Consider the following 17,370-nt stretch of genomic DNA (forward strand, 5'->3'; position numbering starts at 1 on the left):
GCATAGTGATGATGAAGCCACCTTGCCCTGTCTCTACTTCCTAAACTGTACTCTTCCCACCTGCACCCCTTAATGAAAATTTTCTTCATATAGCCTTTTTTTTTTTTTTTTTTTTAAATTCTAACACTGACTGAAACATGTACTTATTGATTAAAAACAAAACAAAACAGAAACTGGCCAGGTGTGGTGGCTCATTCCTGTAATCCCAACACTTTGCAGGGCTGAGGCAGGAGGATCACTTAAGGGCAGGAGTTCAAGACCAGCCTAGGCAATAGAGTGACATCCTGCCTGTACAAAAAAAAAAAATACAAAAATTAGCTGGGTGTGGTAGTGCGTGCCTGTAGTCTCTGCTACTCAAAAGGCTGAGGCAGGAAGATTGCTTGAGCCCAGGAGTTCGAGGCTGCAGTGAGCCTGGGTGAGAGTGAGACCCTGTTTCTTAAATAAAAATAAAATGCAAAAAACAACAAAAACCAAAGCTTGATTCAAATGGACATATTCCTAAAAGATTGTTTCTAAAATATAGTACAAATTCCTAAAATATTATTTCTCTGATTTCTCTGTAATAGTTTGCTCCATTAAAAGATAATGTGAAATTATTGGGGCTCCTTAGTATCTGTAGGCCAAATTCAGTTTCCCATGGTTCCTTTCGATGACTGAATTTGATTTCAGAGCTGAACCCCGATTTCAAAGGACAAACCTCAAGACCAGAAATTCCAAGCATCAAAGTTTTAAAATCAAAACAATTCCCTCTCGCTCCTCAATCTTTAATATTTATTTTAGCATATTTCAGTTGCACCTCTGAGGACTATCCTATTAAATTTATTCTCCCAAATTATATAAAACGCGAAATATTAAGTCCAATGGGCTGTTAAAGCAATCTAGTCACTGGATTTCAGAAAAAATAAAGATTATACAAAGTTGTTAAAATTATTTTATTACTATCAAGTATTCTTCCAAACAATTCAAAACTGTTACCGCTCTTAATTAGTTCATTACTTCCACCCTAAAGTATTGAAGAACCTGGAATTTGGCAAAATCCAAATCTATTTTCTAGGTCCTTAGCTCTCCCTTGTGTATAAAAACGGAAATGCAGCTTGCTAGAAAATTTTGCCCCAGTAAATCTGATGACCCAATTTTAAAAGCTAAAATGCCATTTGATAAAAGAAAAAAAGGTCCACGTTTACAAAGCTTCTCACGTCTTACAGAAAAAGCAAGAAAAGATTTTAAATGACAAAACAAAAGCAGCCAAATATTACTAATATGATGCACATTATGCTTTAGAAAAAGGATCCTCCCCACCCACCAAAATTTTGCCAGTATAAAATAAAGTATTTTAGGGGGAAAGTACATCTACGAGAATCACTAATGCTCTCAGCTGAAATAGAGCCGAGTGATTCCAGCCCCTGTCTGTGATTTCAGGCTGGATCATACTTAATCCAGCCCAGAGGAGGCATTAGCTTGTTTGAAAGATTTCTAGGGAGAGAAAAATCCACAGCCCACCTGTTCATACATGTGAGGAAATATTTTATTTCTCATTGTGTATTTCCATAGAATTTCAAATATCTTGTTCTTTAACCTTTCTTCATATTTTCCCCAGTTCTTTGTGACTAATTCACCAGGGATTTGTCTGCCTTTTCCTGTGTAGAGTTTAGCAGTTTGGCTTCCTGTGATGAGAGGCCAACTCAGAGAACTTATCCTATATTTGCAGCTTGGTATTATATAGCTTTTTAAAGATATTAAAGTAAATTCTCTTGAGATGTATCACATTTTACTTTACTGATTAGCCCCTAACATTATAAATGTTAAGAATCTCTCATTTTGTTTCTTTTTTTTTTTTTTTTAGATGGCGTTTTGCTCTGTCACCAGGCTGGGGTGCAGTGGTGTGATCTTGACTCACTGCAGCCTCCACCTCCTGGTTCAAGTGATTCTCCCACCTCAGCCTCCTGAGTAGCTGGGATTACAGGTACCCGCCACCACATCCAGCTAATTTTTGCATTTTTAGTAGAGACAGGGTTTCGCCATGTTGGCCAGGCTGGTCTTGAACTCTTGGCCTCAGGTGATCTGCCCACCTCGACCTCTCAAAGTGCTGGGATTATAGGCGTGAGCCACCACACCCAGCCTCATTTTGTTTTTTCTACTTTATTAGACTTTGGGCAGAAGAAAAACCCAAAATCATTTCAGTAGTAAGCAGACATGATGATGGGAACCCCATTTAGGCACGTTCACCATGGGAAGCTCAGGCTCTCACCTGGTGACAGACTGGTCAAGGAAGAGGAGGGTGTTCTGTCTTTCTGCAAGGTTCCTCTTGAAATTCTATGGCTTCTAAAACTCGCTGTTATCTATCACCAAGTTTAAAGATCTAAAGAAGTAAGTCTCATTTTCATCACTTACATTGCATTTATTAGGGCCCAACTGCATAGGACATCACAAAACAAAGCGGTGTCTTCCCTCATCGCCAGGAGCTTATTCAGTATACCACAAGAAGTGTCTACACATTCAGACATAAGGACCCCATAGTAGATATATGATGCTATAAGAAAGGTAACAAGAGACACCAGCAAATAGGAGAAACTTTTTAAAATTACAGTCTTAAGACATTGTGAGACAAAGGCATACTACTCTCCAGCTGGCTGGCAGTTGCATATTATCCAGAGCACATGAGCTAGAATGCATTCCAATTATCTTCAAGTGCTGTGGGGCAAAACTCACTCATGCAGCAATTAAATAAATTCAGGGATATCACTAAATGTTTTAAGGAAGGGAAGGATTCTGAAGTTGGCAGAAAGAGCAAAGGAACAGGAAGAATAGTAAAACAAATTCCAGAAACCACCACCACCCTCCAGCCCGCTTTTTGGCTCCGCAATCACCCCAATTTTGCAGAGCCCCTGGCTCAATAATGATGACTGCCTTATGGTGCTAGAAACAGCACAGCCAGTGTACACAGGGCTGACATTAAACCAGAAAACCCTGGCCCACTGGGCTTGTCAGAATTTAGGTAGATGGAACGCCTGCTCTCACACATAAAGAAGCAAATATATGTTTCCAAGACATTATCAAGATGGGTCATTTCTTGTGCATGCGCAATTACACACACACACACACACACATATATACACATATATATGTAATCTGTCATATAGCACTGTGATCACTTTGGGCACACCATGGGAAAGTTACAAAATTGTAATGGATGGAATATTTGTTAACCATGTTAATATTCTCTTTCACACTTTCTAAAAGAGCCATCCCTTGTTCGGGTAGTTACTCATTGCCTTGAGCAGAATTAGGATAAAGTTGGTATGCAAAGACAAAAATGGCAACACCTTTGATTTCCAAAAGAGGGTAGTGAATTCCCTTCACCACTTTACAATCAAGAGGCAAACCTGGTGGACCGGGAGTCTCAGAATGGCACCAGAAGCCACAGCACATGGTGCTATCACTGAGAACATGACAGGAAGGCAAGGAGGAGAGCCTTCTTCCATGGAGGAAACGGGAGTCAAGAGAAAGAGAAGTACGGTCAGGATTGAAGATATTACTAACTACCTATTACATAATAAAGACTCTGTCAGGCCAGGCATGGTGGCTCATGTCTGTAATCTCAACACTTTGGGAGATGAAGGCAGGCGGATCACTTGAGCTTAGGAGTTCGTGACCAGCCTGGCAAACAGGGCAAAACCCCGACTCTACAAAAAATACAAAAATTAGCTGGGCATGGTGGCGTGCACCTATAGTCCTAGGTACTCAGGAGACTGAGGTAGGAGGATTGCTGGAGCCTGGGAGGTCAAGGCTGCTGTGAGCCAAGATTATACCACTACACTGCAGCCTAGATAACAGAGTGAGATCCTGCCTCAAAAAAAAGAATTTGTCTGGTCTTTGTCCCGGGTTCCTGGCATGGAGTTTCTACAATGTTTGACATCTCCGTAGTGACAGGAATAACTCTGTTCAAATAATGAGCTGTCCTGTGTGATAGGCCCCTAAATGGCTCCGGATGGGCACTGGTCACCAGAAAGACCAACCACATGACTAGAGGGTTGGGGTTTTGAGCTAGTCTGACCTCCAGGGAGGGCAGAGAGGCTGGGGAATGAGTTCAAGCATGTGGTCAATGATCTAATCAATCATGCCTATACATTATGAAACCCCACTGAAAACTCTGGACATCAAGGCCCAGTAGCACTCCCTGGTTAGTGAACACACTGAGGAGCTGGAAGACTGATGGACGCTGACTCCACGAGGAGCAGACAGAGGAGTCCAGGTTTCCTCCCAGACTGCATCCTGTGCCTCCATTTATTTGGCTAGTTCTCTTTTTTCGAGATGGCGTCTCGCTCTGTCGCCCAGGCTGGAGTGCAAAGGCGCCATCTTGGCTCATTGCAACCTCCACCTCCTGGGTTCAAGCGATTCCCCTGCCTCAGCCTCCCGAGTAGCTGGGATTACAAGCACGTGTCACCACGCCTGGCTAATTTTTTGTATTTTTTAGTAGAGATGGGGTTTCACCATGTTAGCCAGGATGCTGTCGATCTCCCGACCTCATGATCCACCTGCCTCGCCCTCCCAAAGTGCTGGGATTACAGGCGTGAGCCACAGTGTCTGGCCTAGTTCTCTTGATTTGTATACTTCATAATGAATCTGAATTGGTTGCTAATGAGTTCTGTGAGTTATTCTAGCAAATTATCAAACCCAAAGGAATCATGAGCCCCTGGATTTATAGTCAGTCAAAAGGGTGGGGGGCCTCGAGACCCCCAAAGTGTGGCTGGTGTCTGAAGTCAGGGAAGTCTTGCTGGGGACTATGCCCTTCAACTTATGGAGTCTGTGCTAAGTCTGGCTAGTTTGTGCCAGCACTGAATTGCAGTTGGGTTGAAATGCAATACTCCCCCTTTAGAATCCAAGTCTGGGGTGTTTGGAGGCAGAGGTTGAGTGGAGATGAAGAGAATGAGGCACTAAAACTGCTAAAGGTGGATTTATTGGAAAGCTAATGAAGCTTGGGCTTTAGGCCTGTCACTCACAAGCTCCTTCCAAAGCTCTGGTAGGACCCCTCACTATGTGATCCCAAATACAGTTACATACTTTTATACAATTTGCAAAACTTAAAACATTTTTGAATTGCTTTCTTTAAAAAGCTCTAGGACCCACCCCACCGTCAGATTCTAGAAGCTTCAGGTTTGACAACCCTTGATGGTGACTTAGCAACTGTTGAGGAAGGGGCCAGTTTCACTGCACCTTGCATGTTCTGGCACAGTGTGGAGAAATCAGTCAAGTAGGGTTTGCAGACTTCCAAACAGAACACAAAACAGCTAAGAGCACCATGAGGCCAAAGAGGCCAGAGGTCTTATGAGATGTGAGAATGCAGGACAGCTTCTAACTAGTGCCTGTGGCCAGGCTCCAGATTTCAATAGCACATGTCATCAAGGTCTCTAAAACAATGAGATGAAACCAGCTGCATGTAAAGACCTCCCAGGACAGAACAGACCAGCAGCTGTATGCTGAGGTCAGTGGAGACCCATGGGGAGCAGGAGAACCAGGATGCTTGCCCCCAATGCCATGCTTAAACACCACATCTTTATCCAGATGCCACCTTGGAGAGGAAGATGGGATGGGAGCCCCAAGTGGGAGAGAGAAACAGCCCAGAGGGTAAGTGAATGTTGAACTGACTACCACAAAAAGATGATGCTAACTCGAGACCAGCTAACACTAAAGACATTTAGGTTTCCTCAGTGGAAATAGGAATTTCAAAACAATGTAAAATACCTTTAAATAAAAAATTGAACTGTGTTTGAAATTGTGATCCTCCTGATTAAAACAACATTATGAATGCAGAAAAATTTTAAATTCTACCAACTAAATAGATTCTCTAAAGGACACTGTAGGAATTTTTAGCATGCCATGATTACAAAATAAAACCTGTTTACAATGAAACCATAACACCATTTGCAAAGAAAGTGACCATAACACTTAAATTTAACCTAAGTGTGCTGAGGCAGGGATAGCTAAATATTCACCAAAATTTTGTTTTCCTGGGCTCACAGCCAGACCACATTTCCGTCTCTTTTGCAGCTGGAGTGGCCACATAACCAAATTCTAGCCAATGGAATTATAACCATTTAGGCAGGGCCCATTAGACTTCCACACTCACTACTTCATGTTGTTTTCCCCACTTCCAGCTCAAGTGGATGGAGATGACCAAGTTGGCAGAGGCTCTGTCAGTCTGGATCCCTGAATGACCCTATGGAGAACAGGTGTCTTCACCAATCAAGAACACCTACTATGGACTTTCATGGAAGTGACAAATCAACTTTTATTTATTTTTCTGGATAGGTCCATGGACAGGGCATGTTGAGGTCCATCTGTTGCAGCAGTGAACATTACCCACATCTATCTATACCCTTATCTGTCACTCCAGTGCTATTTCAATTTGGCAATTGATGGGCACTTAGTATTTGTACACAGAAGTCCTAAATTCTAACAAGATACAGAGCCAGCTTATCAACTAGTCAGGAAAGCAGGCAGGTTGGCAACTACCGAGAATACTAGGAAACTGTAACTGAACGACAAGCAAAAAAATGTTAAGAGGACAATTAAAAGTGCAATGAATATTTATCTGTGAAGGCGCCACAGAGTGGGTAGCAATTGAACTGGGCCTTGAAGGAGGATGAAAGTTCAAGAGAAAGAGGAAGGTAGAAAAGTTCAGTCCAGACTTACCATGAGTCTGCAAACATTTTATCCATGGGGCTGTGATGCTAAAGACAGAAAAAAATACTGTTCTGTTCACCCCAGGGAAAAGAATCAAGGCCTGTAAGGAGAAGCTACAAGGAAAGAAGATTCTATTCAAAGGGAGGAAGAACTATTAATCAGAGCTGACCATGAACTGGAGGGGCTACATAGAAAAAAAGGTAGTTTTTCCTTTTAGGGATGGCCAGCCTCCTGGCACAGAGATTGCAGAGAATGTGATTTAAGCAAGGGATGGGAAGCTGTTCCATTCAACTGCCTTGCAGCTCTGCGATGCTATGTATCTTCGATGTCTCTGCCAAGCAGGCTTTGTACAACATTGCCAGGAAAAAGAAGAATTATTTTAGCCCTGTTACAGCATTTCTTACACAACGTGGTCCTTGCCAAACTCCCTTTCAAGGCCATGTTGGCTGGGTTCACGCAATGTGTTAAATCATAAGCCAGTAGAGAACATCTCTTCACATCCAGGCCCATGAGAACCCCTTCAATATCGTTTTATCATCAAAAAAGCTTAACAGGCTAATATTAAATAGGATTGCTGCTGGTGAACACCAAAGACAGGAAGCATCTACTTTGCATGTTTAGGCCATGGGGCATGTTGCATCCATTGCATGTCCTAGTTAATAGCAAGTTGTCAGTTTCATACCAGATATGGGCATGCAGTTTTCAAAAGATTAGATTACAAAAAGAGATGTTACAATAAAGCTGTTTTGAGAATAGTTTCGTCCTTCTTGGATGACTTAGTATATTGCAAGGCATTGTAGAATTACAATTATAAAACCAATTTTCACAGTGTAGTTTAGTAAAACAAACTAATTTTCCATTTTAAATGTGCATGCTGTAGATAAAAGAAGTCTACTAGATGCACTAAAAAGAGAAATGCTCTCCTAACACTGCTGATAAGTTAGTCACTTTCCCTTTCCTCTTAAGTTTGTACTTTCATTTTCACAAATACTCACTGAGTCTTTATGCTAGGCACTGTGTTTCTATCATCAGGGATAGAAACTGAATGAAAAAGAGAGGAAAAAAACAAACAAACAGATGTCTTAAACTGGAAAACTTCCTGAGATTCATAATGTTGGTTTTCTTAAGGGCAATTCCCAATGATTATTTTAAAAAAGTAAGTTCAGCTACATTCTTGCCCAATAAACAAGGTTATTTTGCTTTTAATATCTGGAGAGTAAACATATTAAAGCTTAGCTTTAAAACTTTCGCCCAGCCGGGCGCAGTGGCTCACGCCTGTAATCCCAGCACTTTGGGAGGCTGAGGCAGGTGGATCGCCTGAGCTCAGGAGTTTGAGACCAGCCTGACCAACATGGTGAAACCCCATCTCTACTAAAAATATAAAAATTAGCCAGGCGTGGTAATGTGCTCCTGTAATCTCAGCTACTGGGGAGAGTGAAGCAGGAGAATCACTTGAACCCGGGAAGCAGAGGTTGCAGTGAGCTGAGACCGTACCATTGCACTACAGCCTGGGTGACAGAGAGAGACTCCGTCTTAAAAAAAAAAAAAAGGTGGCCCAGATCATTGTTGTCCCATCTGCTGTAACAATACTCCAGGTACTCAATTTATTGCTTAAATAAAAGTTTTCCCAAGCTCAGAAATACATATTAACCAAAAAACTTTTCATATTATAGAATGAATCCTAATTACATTACTATAATCTCAACAGTGAAACAAAATTCATAAAATCATATTCTGAGGTCACTGGAATATTTGACTGGATATGACAATAAACTAATCACACAAATGTTATGTTTTATACACAATTGTTCAACCACAAATAATGAGCAGCACTTTTCAAAATCACAGGCTCCCCCATCTTTTCAAAATTCAGGTCACATCCCTCTCATCATACAACATCCTGAGTAAATCACATCTCAAGCGGTGACAAGACCTGTTCACCATCGATATATAATCTCAAAATTCTGCCCACTGCCGTTCTACTCACCTACCTACTTAAAACCTGGGTCCTAAAATCCATGTTTCACAAAGCTTGGGAACTGTATTCCCTTTGGATAAAATGAACAACTCCCCAAAGCTTTTGTTTTGCTTGGTGTTTACCCAACTGCACTTACTATTTCCAGCATGCATTTACTGGCTGTGTCTGGACTGCATGTCCCAGGTTGCTGTGCCTTTCTAGGTACTAAGTCTACTCCCAAAAACGGGAAGTAGAGCTAACCCTTCAAATGGAACAGTCACCCGGGCCTCAGAGTTCACACATGCGACTCCTAAGCATTTTGATATTTCTGTGCTGCCCAAGGAACATTCTGAGATTTCAGTTCTCAGTCAAAATGAGAAATCACCATTTTCCAAAGGGGAAATAACATAACCAAACTCCCAAATAACATTTCCAAGCATCGGTGACCCAAGTCCCAGGCTCTAGTCTGTGTTTGTGAGGGACAGATCAGATCAAGCCGAAATCAAGCATGCAGATACATAAGCACCCACCGATTCTGTGCTTTCTAACCAGCTGTGGGTCCTGCATAGCCATGTCACCTCTCTGGGCCTCGATTTCTTCATCAAACTAAGCAAGTACAAAGGCACCTTCCGGCTCTAAAAGTACTATGGGTCTACAAAATAACAACACAGTTAGCAAAAACTCTGCTATCCCTGAAAGATCTGTGCAGACCCTGCAGAAGTAAAACCTCGATTAAAGACCATGAAGTCAGGGGAACAATTAAAAGATCTCTAAGGGGCCCTTCCACATTTTGATTCTCAGTGGGAGAGTGAGGCATGATCAGGCAATTGGTCATAAAACATTAGTGGGTCTCATAGCTCTCATCATCCTGTGCTTCCAATGGCCAGTTCTGCTCTAGCAAAAAAATTCTGGTATTTTTTCCAAGCACTGCCTTGAAATGCAGAATGACTTTATCTTTTCATGCAACAATAGAATGACTTTATCTTCTGTGTTCAAAAGCTCCTTCCCTTTGATTGCGAACTCATCCTGCTCAGAAAATTCAATTTGATTGCAAACTCATCCTCCTCAGAAAATTCCAGCTCTAGGCCCCTAGTTTCTCCAAGCCACCAAAAACACTCCACCTAGTGAGAACAGGTTAGAAAAGCCACACTCACCCTTAGCCACTGCTTCTCTGTGAGGGCGTCACTGTAGTCCACGTCACGGCGCTGGCGAGACCCCCTCCCAAATATTTTCTCCTCCTCTTCTTCACAGGTGAGCCTTTCTACTTCGGCGTCATCCTTAATGATCCAGGAGGGCAGCTCATCTTCCTCCATTAAGCGGGGCTTGCGTTTCGGGTTCCGGGCATCTTCCCTCCGCCGGTCCATATCCATCCGCTGGAGACATTAATAAGAGGGTCACCGAAAGTCAGGGCTTCTGTATGGTACAGACTTTACAGTACATCCAACTTCCCCAAGTCATTCCCTATGGCTACAGGGTCCCTTTCAACCTCTCTCATCCTGGTTGACTTGTTCTAGCTCATCCCTAAATATCTAGGGAGAGATTCCACTAAGGAAAATCCCTTCCCTTCCTCTGTACCCATCTTTTGAAACTTACTCACACATTTAAAAAGTACTCTTTAAGAATTTCCTTTTCTTAGTGTGTCTGTGTGTGTGTGTACAAAGCTTCCTCTTTCAAGTAATAGTGGAAAATTCAAATTGGGAATGCATTTTTAAAATATGACCTCTTGGCTATACACCTCATTGCTTCCCTGGAAGAAACTTATTCTTTGAGTATAGAAAAGAAAGATCTTTAAGAAAGGTTCCTTTTATTCAGTAGGGGTTGTGTTTTGAATTGAACAATCAGGAATAAAAAAAAAAAGGTGACCCAAGGTAGCACTACAGAATAGCTAACCACAGCTGGACATGTGGAAGAGACATAAATGGTTTCACTAGTCCATTGGCCATGAATATACTAAATTTTCAATACCTTGTGGGCACTGCTCATGGGAGGAATGCTCTTGAATTCTTTACATTTTAAACTTTGGGCTCTTACAAAAGTATTATACCATAGAGAGACAGAACTCAGAGGTAATCGCCTTCCAACTGGTCTAGTTGTAAGCGAAATGGCTTCCTTTCAGAGCCTTCAAAATGCCTACTTCCCCACCTTCTCTCTTTTTAATAATCCAGTTGACTTGTAAATAAACTTAGGGCCACACACTTGGCTTTAATCTATAACTAAACAATATGATGGATTTTAAAAAAATAATCTGCCACTGCATTTCCATCAACATTAGTTCTGTATAAACACTAGCTAGATGTGTCATTTCCACAATGAAATGGACCATCAATCATTGTTATTTACCTTTTCCCTTTTCCTTTGGTTCTACCGTACTGAAATCGGGATTCAATATAACGTTTCCTTAAAAGCTAAAACTGATAAAATGTAAATAAATATCTATGCATACCCAAATATGACCTCTAGAACCTATTTTATTTTATTTTTATTTATTTATTTATTTTTTTGAGATGGAGTCTCGCTCTGTTGCCCAGGCTGGAGTGTAGTGGCACGATCTCGGCTCACTGCAAACTCCGCCTCCTGGGTTTACGCCATTCTCCTGCCTCAGCCTCCCGAGTAGCTGGGACTACAGGCACCTGCCACCTCGCCCGGCTAGTTTTTTTTTTTTTTGTAATTTTTTCACAGAGATGGGGTTTCACCGTGTTAGCCTGGATGGTCTCGATCTCCTGACCTCGTGATCCTCCTGTCTCAGCCTCCCAAAGTGCTGGGATTACAGGCTTGAGTCACAGCGCCCAGCCTTAGAACCTGTTTTAAAATTAGTGGTCAAAGCCCTTTAAACTATGCTTCTTCCACATTTTTGGAAGTCATTACATTTCCAGAATCTGGTAGGCTTGGGAGACGGGTGAAGTCCCATTGGTTGATAAATGTGGGCACCCTGCTCTGTCATGTGCTATAATTAGCTCACGATGCTTAATCCTGTCTTCTAATGCTTTGGTATCAGAAATGGGATCCACCAAACCTTCAAAATTGGCACACAGAGGTTGCCTTGTTTACAGCAGTATCTAAAGAGGGGTTTCATAAGGCAACCTCCTAATAGTTATTAGATAGCTAGTAAGAAAAAAACTTTTTTGTTAATGTCCTATACCGAGATGACAAAATATTGTCATTTCAGTCTTTGGTTTTACCGCTACTATTATCTATGCCAAAAAATAGCCTTTGAGGTATGTTTAATCAATATATTTCTATAGGCATTATTATTGCTAATATATTTGTCCACAATTGAGAAAATAAATCTTTTCTGACAGAAAAGAAAATTATGCACTTGTTTCTTTTTTCTTTTAGGAAAGGCAGATTCGATTAAATAAGATAAGCTTAAAGTCTTAATAACTGCATCTCTCCCTAGAGATTTCTACCCACAAAATACCAATAAAGAATCTTAAGTCAACATTAAGGCAAAAGTCAAACTTACTATTTAGTTACTTTGTGAATAATTGGTCTTGAGATCTGATTATTAACCTTATACTTACAAGTACAATTAGTTTTAAAAGCACTTTTCCCTTTGTAGAGAACATAGCATCTACAAGCTTAATGTTTGTATGTTAGCAAAATGTTTCAGGTGCATATCTTGAGCTGCCAAAGATCTTTTTGGTAAAATTCCTAAGTAATTGGTATAAAAGATAACTTTTTCTGAAGTTACATTTTGAGAAGGAGAAAGCAAGACATGCTTTTTAAAAAAGGTTTTATTTTAAAGAAACTGCTTATCACGCGTAAACCACAGCGTCTATGATATAAAATCAAATAAGTTTGCATTAATTTTACAGAGAACTCATTCTTTTCTAATAAAGAGTTTAAATATTTAAAATCCATAGATTTATCCTAGCTCACATTCCATTCTTGTTTCTCACCAAACTTTTTAAACTGTAGCTGATATAGATTCAAATTTTATTTCCCGCCCCCAGGTAGAGATGCTAAGGAATAGTGAACTGGCGAAAGGCGGCCAGTGGATTAGAAGAAACTAAACCAAACCTAAAATCTATCTAATCCTCAAAATAGAAGCCAGCCTTTAAGAAACAAGCAGAAAATTCACAAAATCCAAGTGCCTACAAAAAGTGTTCCCTAGCCAGCCTCACCTGTGTTACAAGCCTGTTCTTTGAGTGGTAAAATAGTCCCAAGTTAAAAGAAGGCTGTGCCTTCCGAGACATTCAGATTGTTTCTGAGGTTTTCAATTTCTACAAAGAGCCCAAAGTAAGGCAGAAAAGTACACTTACCCCCTTACTTCAGGGGTGCTGATGGAATTCTCCATTTCTGGGCCTAATCTAATTTGTATAATGGCAAGCAGCTTGTCCTCTCCAGTGTCTTGAGAGTATCTGAGGCTTTAGCAGTGCTGAATTATTGCCTAAGAGTGATCACCTGAGGGCCTCTTGCTTGGGTGTTCCCCAGTAACCTGCCTTTTAATTAGTTCTTCAAGGAGAGAGAGGATGTCTATTTCTGATGTGTATCCTTAAACTCCCTAAATAGAGAATATTGTCATCTTGGATTATGGTGACCAGTGTGAGTTAAGAAATTTAGATTTTATGAATGCCCTACATTGACCATGCTGTTAAGTCTTTCTTACTGCCATTCCTCTCTGAAATAGCTTTACTTGGGAAGGGTGGTTCATTTTGGGGATGGAGGGAGAAAGGGAAGTGCATATTCCAGTTTAGGAATTATTCCCACAGCTACCTGCCTTTTTCTGAGAAAGAAGTATGTATTTTTTTATTGTGGATCATTATATACAATCAATGTTCCCAGAAAAAAAGCCACACACACAAAACCCCAAAATAACATAAGCCTCTCCAAACTGCTAGAGTTCCATTCTGTCTCGGCTAAAAACGTGGAGATTGCAAACCCTGTGGATCATATTTGGCCCACAGTTGTGTTTTGTTTGGCATGCAGTGTTATATAATGACTTAAAAAGTTGAATTTAGTTGCAATGTTTTAAAATCTAGAGATCACATATAAAAGACTATACTTCCAGCTCCCCTTGAAAATTTGTCATTTCTGGCGACACAGGTCTCACATTTCTACCTTGCAGCTCTGTGCTCCCATAGACAAAGCATCTCCAGTACACCTACCTCTGCCCACTTGCTTCACACATGCAAATTACTCATGTAAGATCTGATGGCACTCAAATTTGGGGCCTCTAACTTTAGGGTTCTGCAGCATTCATCCACCAAAGTTATGGTTTCTATTTACTCCCTCTGTAATCAGTCTTTGATGAAGATAAAAATGATTGAAGATACTGGAGGGAAATCCAACTGGTTTTGATCCTTAAATGAAGGCTACACCTTTATGCACACCTTCAAGGTTCCCATTCATTTAAGCAGCCTCTCGTCAACAATTTGAAGAGGCACACCTGTGCTGTTTTAGCTGCTGTTGTCCACCTATCTCCCTAAGGAGCATGTTTGCTTTGATCCTGTAAGGACATGGTAAGTTCCAATGCCTATAGGAGCCAGGTAGGCTTCCTGAATGACATTGGCCTGGGATTAGAAACGAACTGGGAGCAGGAGGGGGTTTGTGGTAAGCTGTAGACCACAAGGCCTGTCCAGAGAGTGCAGCTGCTACTCAGCCCTGGCCAACTGTTTCCACACAAAGATGTGGGCCTGGTACTGCCCAATCTCATTTTTCAAGAGAAGCCAGAAATCAGGATTCTTTTTTATGTTGGCAATGAATGGGAAATTTTAAAAAACGCTGCATGGGCCAAACAAAATATGTCTGCAGGCTAACTCCAGCCAGTTTGCAGCCTCTGAACTGAAGGAAAGGCATAGGCTTTACGAATGAAGTTCTGCCAGGCACGCAGGCTCCAGACATTCTACTTAACAGAAAAAAGGGCAGGGGAATAAAGCATTTGTTTTCATGATTTTCTGTAACATTACCATAAAAAGGTCAAATTCTTCTTCTCGTCGAGCAATCATTTGGTTCAGAGTCTCATCGTCCGGTACTTCATCTTCTTCCTGGGGTTAAAAACAAAGTGATTTAACAGGTTTTAGGAGAGAGCCTGGACAGCTGGGGCAAGGTACAAACAAGTAAGTGATCTGTCCTCCAGACCAGAGGAGTCCCATTTCTCAAGCCAGAAAGAAAAGGGAAGGGGTTGCTGGATTTAGTACTTGCCATTTTTATTTTACGAGCTATTAAAACCATCTTCCCAGAGCAAAATCTGTTCAGGGTGGAAACGTGGTGCACTATAAGAAATACGAGTTCTCCTGGGTGTGTATCTTGATTCTGTTACTTTTAAAACAAGTTACTTCATGTCTTCCCGCTTCAGTGACCTCATTGGTCATATGGGTATGACATCTACCTCACAGGGGGATGTAGGATTTTAATAAGGAAATCCATATGAAAAAGTACCTGACATTAATTCTTTTAACTCCATTTACCTTATGCCAAATATAAATGCTTATTTTCAAATCCTTACAAAAAATATAAGTATGGGAAACCTTGTTACTAGGCACTAAGATGATAAAAACCACATATATATGCCAAATATATAGCCTTTGAAGTGTGTTTAATATATTTCTTTGGGCATTATTATTGTTGATGATTGGAGCTATGAATGGGATAACTAAAAAGGTATCAGTAGCAAAAAAAATCCCTCAAAATTATACTTAATTAAAATAATTTAAATGAAGCAGAGAAAGCAATTACATATGGGCTAAAATTTTCATTTTATATTATGTCAAACAAAGGTACATTATCTCTCTGCTAATTCCTCAGAAACCAACAGTTCTCAGGATTTTCAGCAATGTTATGGGATGACTTCTACACTTTCAAAAAATGATTCTAAAAGTTGGGCATATGCTACAGGACTTATCTTCCCAAGTTATTTTTATAATATGCTGAGTAGGTTTGTTAAAAATCAAATGGGGAATTTCAGTGTATCAGCTGAGGGAAGAAAGGGGAAAATACGGAACTTCAAACATCCAATTTCACAAACTATATGTTCAAAAAGAGGCAACTTGTTTTAGAGAAAGAGTATGAGTGTACTAGCGGCTCAAAGGAGATGACTATGTCGGCTCCCAAGATAACGCCTTTCGCACTGCAGGAACTTAATAAGTGTTAGAAATGAATGCAATCCAATAAAGTAAAAAATCTACAATTCAAGATAATTACTTCTGAAAAACCTATTCTAGTTCACCTCCAGATTGATTACAGTCAATTTGTCTAAATATCACATTTCATCTGACAAAGACACAGACTAGCTGGGAGTGGGTTCAGACTTCACAGTACAAAATATCTGGTAATGTCTCCTCTGGTGAACAGATGTCCCGCTTTGCCTACTTTCTTTCTAGAACCACACATTATCCTCTCATCACCTGTACAATGAGGGGCTTAGACGACCGCAAGCCCAAGATGAAAAGATTCTCTTGTAAAGTGGCAAGAAACCTGCCTGTTTATGACCTTCATGGAAAACCAAATGGCTGGAAGTGCACAATGCATCTTCCTGGGTTCTTTGTGCCCCAGCACTTCATGGTCACGTCAACCACGGTGATGCCAGCCTACGTTGTCCTGATCTTTCAGGACCAGAGCCTTTGACGGCAGTCTCTCAGTGTTTTCAAACATCTTTACATGAGGACACAGGCCCCCCTGAAAATGGTAACATTTGTCTGACACACTGGTAGCCAAGAAGGGACATGGAGCCTCAGCAAGGCTGCTCACAGCTAGCCTTGCTGGCAGGACAACTGGGAGGGGAGTGCACTTCAGGCCCCACCTGGCAGCCCTCGGGCCCAGGAGAGATCAGCATCTCCCTGCAGCTTAGGAAGGCTGGAAAACTCTAGGCTTCCTTGATTCTCAACCAGACCAGGTACTATTTTCACAAGGCCTACACAAAACAAATAAGCAAAAATGTAGTGGAGACGACAGGCTGAGTGTCAGCTCTGCTCACATCTGCTTTGTCACAGTATAGATCATTCGCCATATTGTTCTTTTGGAAATGTCCAAGTGTATAAACGACAACAACAAAAAATCACCTGACAATCTGACTCCATATCTGTATCAAATATTCAATTTCTAGAATCAGAAATTATAAATTATTTGAGATAAAAATTTTTCAAATGTGCGTGGATCGTGAGTGCATGTGCATATGTATTTTTCATCATTTTCATGAAACTCAGTGGATAGCTAATCAAAAATATAAGACCGACAAATTAGGAGGCATAATACAAAAGTGCTCTTCAATTTGCAAATGGGTTCAGTTCAGGATTCCTTTAAATATCAAGCTCTACTTCACATGTAGATTCATTTCAGAATATATATATATATATATACACACACGTATATATGTATATATATATGTATATATATATGTGTGTGTATATATATATGTGTGTGTGTGTATATATATATGTGTGTATATATATATATGTGTGTATATATATATATGTGTGTATATATATATATGTGTGTATATATATATATATGTGTGTGTGTATATATATATATATATATATATATGTGTAGTCAGTCTCTGGCTTAACAATGGTTGGACTTAGGATTTTTCGACTTTATGATGGTGCAGAAGGGATGCACATTCAGTACTCCACTAGACTTAAGATGGGGCCATGTCCTGATATTTTCAAGTTATGATGGGTTTGTCGGGATATAACACCATTGTAAGTTGAGGAGTGTTTGTTTATAAGACTTTTAAAAGACTCAGGTTCATAATTTACAGAAGACTGAAAAAACACATATCCTATTTA

General features: G+C 40.5%; 1 protein-coding gene across 1 annotated transcript in view; it reads right to left on the reverse strand.

The window, feature by feature from the left end:
- SMARCA2 (SWI/SNF related BAF chromatin remodeling complex subunit ATPase 2) overlaps positions 1 to 17,370 on the reverse strand; it is a 151,163-nt gene that overhangs the window by 63,436 nt on the left and 70,357 nt on the right. Inside the window, exons 22-23 of the mRNA XM_017883501.1 lie at positions 14,551 to 14,628; positions 9,796 to 10,014 (exon numbers count right to left, since the gene is read on the reverse strand). Coding sequence (XP_017738990.1) covers positions 9,796 to 10,014; positions 14,551 to 14,628 — 297 coding nt within the window. The remainder of the gene's footprint in view (positions 1 to 9,795; positions 10,015 to 14,550; positions 14,629 to 17,370) is intronic.

The sequence above is a fragment of the Rhinopithecus bieti genome, unplaced genomic scaffold (genome assembly GCF_001698545.2).
Source record: "Rhinopithecus bieti isolate Rb0 unplaced genomic scaffold, ASM169854v2 scaffold_641, whole genome shotgun sequence".
Classification (NCBI taxonomy): Eukaryota; Metazoa; Chordata; class Mammalia; order Primates; family Cercopithecidae; genus Rhinopithecus; species Rhinopithecus bieti.